Source organism: Passer montanus, unplaced genomic scaffold, assembly GCF_014805655.1.
Source record: "Passer montanus isolate IOZ18808 unplaced genomic scaffold, ASM1480565v1 scaffold4, whole genome shotgun sequence".
Classification (NCBI taxonomy): domain Eukaryota; kingdom Metazoa; phylum Chordata; class Aves; order Passeriformes; family Passeridae; genus Passer; species Passer montanus.
The window spans coordinates 16,330,632-16,341,734 of record NW_024368818.1 but is presented as its reverse complement, the minus strand read 5'-3'; the positions used below and the strand labels follow the sequence as shown (position 1 = coordinate 16,341,734).

General features: G+C 36.1%; 1 protein-coding gene across 10 annotated transcripts in view; it reads left to right on the top strand.

The window, feature by feature from the left end:
* The window catches only part of PICALM (phosphatidylinositol binding clathrin assembly protein), a 65,842-nt gene that overhangs the window by 30,455 nt on the left and 24,284 nt on the right, over positions 1 to 11,103 (top strand). For all 10 annotated transcript variants that reach the window (XR_005628545.1, XM_039718271.1, XM_039718270.1 and 7 more), the window contains exons 5-12: positions 843 to 936; positions 1,442 to 1,553; positions 2,881 to 2,987; positions 4,167 to 4,208; positions 4,908 to 4,993; positions 6,224 to 6,347; positions 6,688 to 6,824; positions 9,105 to 9,205. Coding sequence is in view for 9 of the 10 variants with exons in the window: in XM_039718271.1 (XP_039574205.1) it covers positions 843 to 936; positions 1,442 to 1,553; positions 2,881 to 2,987; positions 4,167 to 4,208; positions 4,908 to 4,993; positions 6,224 to 6,347; positions 6,688 to 6,824; positions 9,105 to 9,205 (803 nt within the window). In the remaining variant the exon portion in view is untranslated. The remainder of the gene's footprint in view (positions 1 to 842; positions 937 to 1,441; positions 1,554 to 2,880; positions 2,988 to 4,166; positions 4,209 to 4,907; positions 4,994 to 6,223; positions 6,348 to 6,687; positions 6,825 to 9,104; positions 9,206 to 11,103) is intronic.

The following is an 11,103-nucleotide window of genomic DNA, read 5'->3' as shown; positions in this document are numbered from 1 at the left end:
TTTGCTGTTTGCTGTTAGGAGTAAATACACAGCACAAGTAGAGAGCTGGAAGCAGCATGCTCCCCACTGCTTTCCAACCTGGAGAACAGCCACAAACTGTTCTGTGAAGATGCACTATGAGATTTGCACTTGCAGGAAGTATTTGGTTTGCTCTGTGCATGCTGATGAACTGCAAGGCTGTCTGATTTGTCTTACAGAAAGCAGTTGTTTCATGTCACTGAGGGGATTTAGTCCTTTCCTCAGCTGTTGCTTTTCTCAGATATTTTTGGTATTCATTTGATGTTTTTTTTCAAATGTGCAGCCAATCTTAGTCTAATCAATCTAAGCAATTAATAAACAAGCAAATATTGGTGGTCAGCTTTAAAAAGGAAATTTCATGTAGTCTCTAGAATCTTTCTGAAAAACATACTGCTGCATTTTTTTATTCTTTCTTTCTTCATAATTTGAAAAGAGTCCAAACTGATACAAAATAATATTTGGGTGATTGGAAAAAGAATACATGAAAATTGCTTCAAAAATAATCTTTGGAGTTTTGTTTTTTATGTTACCTGATGCATTATAGCTCTCCTATATTTCTAAACACTATCAGTTTCATTTTCTTTGAATAAAAGTTTATCTTGGAGTAATATTTTGACCAAATAACTGCAGCGCAGAAAGACAAATTATTACGATTATGTTGGCTAGACACCATTCCTAAACACCACAAGGATGGCTTTGTATGGCAGAGACTTAAATGTTTTCTCTGATGACCTGATATATTTTCTGTTGTTTCTTACTAACAATTGCCTTCAAAATTCATGTGAAGAATTTTCTTTGTTGGTTTTTTTTCCCCCTCACAATAGGGCTGATGGAGTGATGAGAACAATGAGCACAGAAAAACTGTTAAAAACTGTACCAATTATACAAAATCAAATGGATGCACTTCTTGACTTTAATGTAAGTTTAGCAGCATGTACATTTCTACAGACCATCAACTTGCTGTACAAATACGTAAAATAGGTCAAGATTAAATGTCTTGCTCTTGGTTCCATGTTATCTGCACAGCTTAAAGAGCACAAATTATTTTATGCATTGGTATACCCCCAAGAAATCAGAAAAAAATAGATACAATGCTCACTAGAGAGAATGCTTTGTGCTAAATTACTGTGTTTTTATTGTGTACCTTATGTAAGAATTGCTTGTTTGTTGAAAAGCTGATTATTTATGTCCTCTGTCTTTTAGTTAAGTTAGTTAACATTAGCATTGGTTGACAAAAATGTCTGCCAAAATGATTTGATTTAATTCTGTGGTGAAACTGTTGGTTAGTTATAGTGGTACTTCCTGCTAACAGCCAGTGAGATGACTGAAAAGCCTGTCTTGAGATAGTGAGCTGAAATTTAACTAGAAGTTTTCCAGTAAGAGATCAATCCTGTTCAATTAACTTTTTCTCTGATCTTCCTAGGTTAATAGCAATGAACTTACAAATGGTGTAATTAATGCTGCCTTCATGCTCCTCTTCAAAGATGCCATTAGACTGTTCGCGGCATATAACGAAGGGATTATTAACCTCTTGGGTAAATACAACTGCTTTCTGCAATGCTCAGCTCTGGGGAGGGGGGAACTCAGTGAATGATTCATGAGAGCTGCTCTCTTGAGAAACTGAAACAGTCTTACTGTAAAACATCAAAATTTTACTGTTATTTCGAGTGTTTGTCTGTGCAGTTGCATTTGACATTGCTTTGTACCCATGGTTAGGTAAAATCTGAAAGCAAAGTCCATCCAAGATTTTATTCACCTTTTTTTTTCTTGCATTGCTTTGTTGGGTATTTTTGTGCATTGGTTTTGGGTTTGTGTTTTTTGGTTTTGTTTTTTTATTTTGTCTTATTGAACTGCATGGCAAACCTGAATTATAATATTAATGTTGGTTGGGGATTTTCTTAAGAAACAATTTGTGTTTCCTAGTAAAGGAATCAGTTATGGTCAGTTGCAAATCTGCGGTCACAACATCAGTGATGGCTTGGCTGTTGAAACTTTAATGTTGCTTTGTTTCCATGACTGGTTGTCTTATTTTCCTAGATTAATGAGAATTAAAAATTCAGGGTTAAGGCCCTTTCACTTACACATACTGGAGATGAATTTTCCTAAATTTAGGAAAGAATTAAGTTGAAAGTAATCGGTTGACTTACTTGATTTTGTTATGCTGTCATTACCCAGTGCTTGCAAAATGAAAAGCCAAATCCAGAATAAGTCAGTAAGGGACAATCTGAAGTCAGTCAGTCTTCCAGTGTGATGCCCCTGTCAGCTTCCTTTCCCTTGGTAAGAAATAATATGCACTTGCTTTCAACTTATGCTTTGAGTGAAGCTTAATAAAAAAGAAGCAACAGGCCTTGAAAGGGCTTTTTGAAAGAGGAGTGGGACCCTCTCACTTTCAGCACTGGTGTTTTCTGCCCCAGACCATAGTAAGAGGCATCAGTTTGTCAGACAAGATCAAAATCTTGCCTGATATCTGACCACTGGAATAGAGTAGATATTTGACTGCCAGATTGTAAAACTGCCCTTTCTTTCTTTGTTCTTCTTCCCAAGAAGATGAATTTACATTTCTTTGAGTGACCTATTCTTAAACTTGATTGTCCTCTTCGAGGTGGTTATGCTTTTGTGGTAGCTAGTACCTGGTAAGGTACTAGATGTAAGGTAAGGTGTAATTGCATGCATTGAACCAATAGCTCACATTTGACAGAACTTTTTGTCATTTGGTGCAAGTTAGACGTAATGACTTCTGCAGTTATCATAATAACAGATCTGCAGGTATTTTCTGCTTGCCTTGGTGTATATGCTTTTACTTTGCATATCCTTTGCAAATCTTGATTTCTTATTTAATGCAATTATTCTTACTGTTTCTAGAAAAATACTTTGATATGAAAAAGAACCAATGCAAAGAAGGCCTTGATATATATAAGAAGTTCCTCACTAGAATGACACGGATCTCAGAGTTCCTTAAAGTTGCAGAGGTAAACTTAAGCCAATCAACTTAGCTGTTTATTTGAAAAAGCTTGTAAAGTGCTTATTTTATCATAAAACAGGTCCTTCTTCCTTCCTGCTTATTTGCTATTCTCTCAAGGGTCATCTTGTTCATCACTGGTGATTAGTTAATTTGAGGACGGTATTGGAAAACCTGACTGTGGAGTGCTTATTGGTTTATCTTTTACTTGAGGAGAGTGTATTAATGTGCATTTTAAAATTTCCTTGGTTATGGAATACTTGTGAGCTTTCTTTGAAGAATAGACTTGCTTTAAACAAAGGAACTTTCACAGTCATCTGCTTTCTATGTTTCTAGCTGTGGTCTAGTTTGAAACCCACAATTCTACCAGAAGTTTTAGATGTAATAACAGCTTCAGAAATAAGCAACTGAGACAAACAGATGAACACGGGATTTCTTCAAGATTTTTTGCTGTAGGTGTGCTCATAGAGGGAAAAGCAATTACCTTGCAAAATGTTTACTATGTGGGTTTTTAAAGAAAAATGCTTAGTATGTTGCCTTCCTGTTTCTAGATCACTGCTAAATTGATATCCTAATATTATGTAATTCCTCAGTTGAGGTGTGCTCCTCTTCTTGTTTTTATTTCCTTGGTATTCATACCTCTCTTAACAAATTAATAAGCCTACAAGCTTGGCTTGCTGTCTGTCCTGACAGTGTCTCTGTCAGAGATACTGTCTTCAGCTGATAAGACCATCAGCTGAAGTTGAGAGTATTGATCTTTCTGTTGTAACAGTATATGTCCTGCTGCAAACATCCTAAATTTCATCTGCATTTTAGGAAAATGTTTCTTTACAAAACTTCATTGATGCTTTGTTTCATCAAATATATCCTGCGTATCAGTAGGTCTGAGAGTTTGCCATGTAAATTGTGAGATAGGCAAACTTATTCAGGTTCTAAAACACTAGGTTCTTGCTCTCTTGTTTCTGAGGTTCTATCTGTTAAAATATCTGTATAATATACCTGCTTCAATGTATATACATTTAAGAAGAATTTATTACAACCAGCCATTAGGAGTACAGACTCTGGAGATGTAAAATTTGTATTGAACAGGTTTGTGCTTTTTGCATTACTTCATGTTAACGTTGTTTCCTTTCTGAGCATCTCTGCCTTAAAAGAAAACAGGTTCTAAAGCTCATTTGTTCTATTACAGCAAGTTGGAATTGACAGAGGAGATATACCAGATCTCTCACAGGTAGATAAACCTATTATGTATTTGCCAGTGCATGTATGTGTAATTTTAGGGTTGCATGATCAGAAATGCCATTATGATACTCACTTAGGCATTATTGTATACATTGTTACCAAGTTCTCTCAGTTTGTGATTAAATCCAAGCTCTGTCAGAGCCTGGCTTTTATATTCTGTGATCCTGTTGTAAAATTTTTATAGCATTTCTGTCATTCTCTAATTGAATTTTAAGATAACCTTATTTCCGTCATGCTTGAAGACGCAGTTTATGTCTGTGAGGTCACATAATGCAAGTCTTGCATGATATTACGAAGCTGTGGCTTTTAGCAGCCTTGCGTTTGGCTATATGCCTATTGAAGTTAATGTGAAGGCTTGCAGAACATGCACAAAGAAATTACTCTAGGTACAATTTTCTTCTTAGTGTCTCTTAAAACACTGACTGCTTCTGATTATCTGCCTGCTGTTTCCTAGCTGTTAATTTTAACATTTCATGACTTATTTCAGTCCTTGCTGATCAATCATTGTGATGGAATAATGTAATGAGTCAACATCACCTTATACTTGAAGTCATTAAATACGTACAGAATGCCAAGAGGGAGTAAAAATATTCAGAGCTGTTGTACCAGTTGCCCTAGAGTTGCATTGTCTGAAAATATTTGAACTATTGGTTCCTTCAAATGTATTCCCCAATGTCTCTCTTTGCAGGCACCGAGTAGCCTTCTTGATGCTTTGGAACAACATTTAGCTTCTCTAGAGGGGAAGAAAATCAAAGATTCCACAGCTGCAAGCAGGTGCTTACACGCTTGTCCTTTTGGACAGTTGTCAAATCGAGTGTTAAATCAGGTTTTTTTCAATTTCATTGTAAATTAAGATTTGAGGAGGCTTCCTTAAAGGCATTGTATGAGCAATGATGGATTAGCATGTTGTCATATCTTAAAACAGCTTCTTTCAGGTCAGCAGAACTAGAATCCAAGGAGCTGTAAGGGCATCCTCTAGCATCCCTACTTATACTTTTAGCTTTTGATCCTGAACTTCTGAAGAGAAACTAAGTTTCTTTCATTTACTACCTGCAAATGTTCATTTTATATTAATAATTAGACTTCTGCAATGTATGCAACATGAATAAATGCATGTTGTTAGACTTTTACATGTCAGCTTTAATCCCTGTTTTGTCAAAAGAAAGGACATGCTTCCAGGAAGTCCTTATATTAAGAATGAATTTTGAAAGTAATTGGAAGTGAAAGCCATAATGCATAGACTTAAATTATTGTGAGTGCTTTCCAAAATACAGCAGGAAATATAGAAAAGTCCCCTCTACATGACAAATTTCATTGTTCAAATTTAACAAAGCATAATCTTGGGGGTAAGAGTAAGACTTGTAAAATTAAATAGCATTTCTTTATTGCATGTTCAAAAACAGAGGCAGTAATATTTTATGAGCTCATTATGGCAGTGACTATTAGGGCACTGTTTATTTCTAAAAATTAGAAATAATGCTAATTTTTAGAATATTTGCTTTCTTTTATAAGATTACTCTGTTAAAAGTTAAATATTTGGTTTGTGTCTTTTTGCATACTGTTAAACATGATGATAAATTACAAATTTCCTTCGGGATATATTAAAAGTATTGATAGTTTGTTCACTAAGCCTGTGAAATTAACAACAATTTGAAATGGAGCTCAACAATTTGAAATGACTGGAGATTGCTGTGTGCCTACAAATAATATCATTTTAGGCAAACAGGAAAAGAGAAAAGGCTTCAAATGTGAGTTTTGTGATGCAGTTTGGAGGGGAAGCATTTAAGGTGGAAAATCGAAAAGCCAGCAGAGTACACTGCAAGATTTCTGGGCACTTTTAATTTTGCATTTCATATAATGTATCTTATTTAAACTTTTCACTTGTGCAGTGTAAGATCTAGCCAATGCTACAGAGAGCTTAGGAGGAGACTGGGTGGATACGAGCGAGCTGCTATCACGTGTTGTCTGTTAACAGCCAGCTTTTCTCCTGTCCAATTACTTTAGGGCTACCACCCTTTCCAATGCAGTCTCTTCCCTTGCAAGCACTGGCCTGTCCCTCACAAAAGTGGATGAAAGGGAAAAACAAGCTGCGTTAGAGGAAGAACAGGCTCTCTTAAAAGCTTTAAAGGTAAGCATACCGAATTTTTAATTGAAAATGCTTTTCCTGTGTTCTTTTTCATAGCTTATTAGGATTCATAAAGAAGCAAAGGGGAAACCAGAGTTTTTAATAATGAACATGTACTGTTGACAAAGTGCTGGAAATAGAATTGTGTTTACTTAGATGGTACAGCTTGTGGAGGGTTTGTTAAAATAGTTTTCTGAAGCATTTGTGGCACCACTGACTCCTGTAATTACAAGTGGCGAACACTAGTGTGTGGAATAAATGATTCTATAGTTCTGCTTTATTTACCTCCAATGTCATGTACACAAATATTCAGATTTCTTATACCAGCTCATTTTCCCAACAGGAGCAACGTCTAAAAGAACTTGCAAAGAAGCCTCATACCTCTTTAACCACAGCAGCTTCTCCTGTGTCAACTGCAGCAGGAAGCATAATGACTACACCAGCCATTGATATTTTTTCTACCCCTAGCTCCTCCAACAGGTATGCTGAATCCTCCACTGGGAGATGTTCTGCCCCAAGGGTTTCCTCTAAACTTCTGCCGCAGAGCGTATATTGCACAAGATTGGTTGGGTGTAGAGTACATTAGCAATGTGATAAGAAATTATAGTGAAGCTGATGGGAAAACAGCCTATTGCAATAAATAACATAAAACTGTATTCTCATCTCTTTGCAGAGGTTTCTGGTAAAAATGGACTGCTGACAGCTCTTGTAGCTGTTATTAGTCCGTAAGCCAGACGATTGGAACTGTAAAATACACATGCTTTGTCCCTAAGGAACATTACAAGTAAATTTGAGATGTCAAATAAAAATTCTGGTTGAGAAGTCATGCATAAAATGCATTTCTAGACCTTTAAAGGTAGAAAGGCAAATATTCTGGCTAGTTTTTCCAAAAAAGAAAAGCCTGAAACGGGGTTTGAAATGAAAGGCAGGTCTTATGTTGTATCTGGAAGATTTCTGCAAGGACCTGCAAAGAAAGTGCAGGAGTACTCACTGCATGCTAATCCTGGTCTTTGACTAACAGGAGCTGTTGGTATGAGCAAGTGTGTGATCTTCATTCTGTAAAATACCTGTCAAACTAAGCAGCAGCAGAAGGTACAGTGCTTTTATCAGTATAGAAGGAATCCATGCTCTGAAGTCATATTTTTTGCTTTGAGCCTGATCCTAAACCTGAAGGGATTGCTTAGTTGTTCTGTTAGAGCTCACATAAGAATCTATTGCTCTTTTGACAGCTTTCTTTCCCATTAGAAAGCTATTGTAGGAAATTACTTGACACCAAATATGTGGTAAATAGCTGAGTCACATATAAGAAGCTAGAGAATCTGTCAGTGTTAGTAACAGAAAGACTTCCTGGTAAAAAGATTTTTTTAAATTGCTTTTTAGAGGCCAGAAAACTTGAAATGGGTGTGTGCTTTGAACTTGCGTATCTGATGTTGTTTTTTAAGAGGTCTGAAACATAGAAACATCTGATAAATCTTCTTTAAACAGACAGAAATGCTGCATAGTGAGGACAAGAGTGTTTTCTTGTAAAAAAACTCCAAATGCTAGTTTTTCTTGTTCAAATTTCCTTGCTGGCAGAATGACTGTTATGAGCAAAGAACAGATTTTAAAGCAGGAGTTGTCATGAAGGGGATATGCTGGGTCAGAAGGTCAGTGGCTTGCTATTAGATGCAATGTGTCTGGTTAATCCCTGTCATTATCTTCAACAAGCTTTACCTTTAAAATTGTCTTTATTCAGCTGTGCACATTACAGGGCAATGCCAGACCATGCTGCTTTTTAATAGGAGCGGTAGTGGCAAAATGTGATTTTAATCACTGCTGAAATGAATCATGCAATACCAAAAACTGAATTATGCAAGTGATAGGGTGAACAAGAAATATACAGAAATCTAGTATGTCACTACTAGCCATTAAACTCTTGTGCTGGTCTCATTTAGAGAGATGTTTGGGTGTCACAGTGATTCAATTTCTGTGCTTAGTAGAAGACATGTGCAGATTTGGGTTCATTTCATGTCCTGAAAGTTTCTGGGAGAAGACCAGTAGTCTTTTTTTTTTTTCTTTTCTTTTTTTCCCAAGACTTATTTAAAGTGTAAAATGAACTCTCTGCAAGAAGATGAATTTTACTGTTCTTGTCTGACTCAAATTAATGCGGCAGTTGTATATAAGCCTTGACTCTTAATTTCCATGTGATGTTATAAGATCTCAGTTTGGTTTTGACTGGTCTAAAATGTGCACTTAAATATGTTTTCATTCACATGCCTGATGTGTGATCAAGTGTTTTAAGGCCTTTTAGATTTTTCTTTCCCCAAAGGTCTTCAATAGCTCACGGCTGTGACGTAGTTTCTCAGCAGAGATGGGAGTTGTGGAATTTAGAGTAATACTTTGGTGGTGCAGCCCATTAGAGTTCACTTTGACTGTCTTTTTTTGTTGTGTTATAGAGTTTTCATGAGGTGACTTCAAAAGTTTATGAAGAGTTCTGAATATAACATCTAGCCTGGTGTTGGACTGTGAAGACAAGTGTCTGTCTTGGACAGCTTTGAGAAAAGTCCCTTGGCATAACATAAACTTACCTTGCTGAATTAACACCTTTTTACAGAATTGAAAATATGGAGCTCACCAGCCCTTCTGATTTTGGCTCAGTTTTATCCATTTTATAATAACCATTTTGTAACAAAGCTTTCATTAATGATGACAGTGGCTAGTGTTTGCCTATGTTGAAAACTGTGATGTAGTTCAAACAATTGTATTAATTTATCTTTGTAGCACTTCAAAGCTGCCAAATGATCTGCTTGATTTGCAGCCAACTTTTCATCCGTCTGTACATCCTATATCAGCTGCTCCACAAGTAGGAAGTACCTGGGGAGGTAAGAATTCTGAGTTGGATTAAGGTTCTAATTGCTATGGCCATGTTCCTGTACATGTTCCCCCTAATAGGGGGCTAGTTCCTCCTTAAAAAGAAGATCTTAAGACATTACAGGTGAATAAAGGGATGAGAAAGTAAAATATGTGTATAGATAAAAATCATGTAGCAGTGTGTGGTAATTCTAATTTTTTTAATATGTTTTCTTATTAGCAAAGTTACTTTAATTGTTGATGAGCTCTGCCAGTCTCATAACTGCTCTCTTCAAGATCCACATAGCCAGCTGCAGAAACTTAGCTGTTTAAAAGTCAGTTCAGTGAAGATGTCAAAGAGGCATTCTATGCTGCAAACACAGGAACCTGAATTCAAGACCATTTTAATACATATTTTAAATTTTGTCTAATATTAAATCAAATTTCCTGGTGATGTTAATGCAGAACTTGGATGAAGCCTGAAAGGAGGCACTTGTGACAACTGTGCATAGAAAGAACGGCCATAGTTAGTTACTGAAATAATAAGGCTTCTCTTTACAAATTCTCTGCTATATTTCATATAACTACAAGAGCAAATCAGCTAAAAGCTGTGGTTGGACATCTTAAGTGAGAGACAAAATTTATATTCTTCCCTCTGAAATGTGCTCCAGAACATCCAAATTTTCATTCTGCCCAGTTTCTAGGATGGACTGAATAAGCTGAAATGATCTTATTGGTACAGTCAAGTTCTCAAACCACGGGGTCAAGCAAGAGAGTTCTAGAAAGTCATGAATTTTCCTTCTAGATTGGTCTGAGTACTGCAGCATTTTGATGTTTACTCTGAGTTCTTGGCTGCTTTGCAGTGTTCCAGAATAATTCAGATACAGCATTATGTTGCCAATATAACTGTTGGTTATCATGGTGGAGGATTCAAGAGCTTTATTACAGATGGAGAGGGAGGTTGTGTTGGTTTATTTTTCTATATAAATGACGCTTAATAAAATAGTAAACTCCTGAACTGTGTGGCTATTTCCAGATTATTTTTTTCTAAACTAGATGCTTGCAAAAATGTTTTATTTTATGATGCGAAAAATTGGGAGTCGCTGCTTCAGGAAGTTTCATAGGTATCAGAACAACCCTGTTCTAAATTTTTACTTCCCTATTTCTTTTTATGAGCTATAGCTCTTAACATCTTTCCAGCTATCTAATGTATCTTCATAATAAGCTGTGTATGTATTCTGCTTTCCTATTTACTTTTTGCTGTGTACTTTGTTTTCTATACCTTCTCACATTTGTTTGTAGGGAAATAACACAATTTTGAGTGAGGAAGACGCTACTAATATAGGTGGCAGCTTCCAAAATAAATGAGTAGTTTGCTTGTTCTTTAGTTCTGCTGAGCAAAGCATCTTTGGAGAAAGACATAGTGAGGAGTGTATGGAGTGAGGCATACAAATTTCAGTGCTATAATAGGCTTAGAGTTTAGAAATGGAGAAAAAATGGTTTGGCTCCTCTTGATTGCTTTTTGCACAATACCTTCTGTTTCAGCTTGTCCTGTTTGTTTCATGTGTGAGATATGAAAGGGGAACTATCTGCCTCTCAAAGATCACATCACAATTTGGCATTTCTTCATGACCCTGAAAGTTGAGCCTGAAAGTCTGTGTTTGTTCAATGTTGTGTTGCTCGTGGTATGAGTCTTTAGTACTAGTTGTTGATATTTCTGCTTACTATTGACACATTGCTAAATACTTATAAGAATTAATTAACTATAAAGATTTTGGATTGTCTGCTGAAGTTTTAGGCTAAAATTCTGGGATCACCATTTTTTGTGTTACCTTTCATCAAAAAATCCCCAGCTCTTCAGCTTTACAGACATAAACACACTTTACACAGGTGAGGTAGATAAGAAGTGCTTTCCACATTTTACAGATGG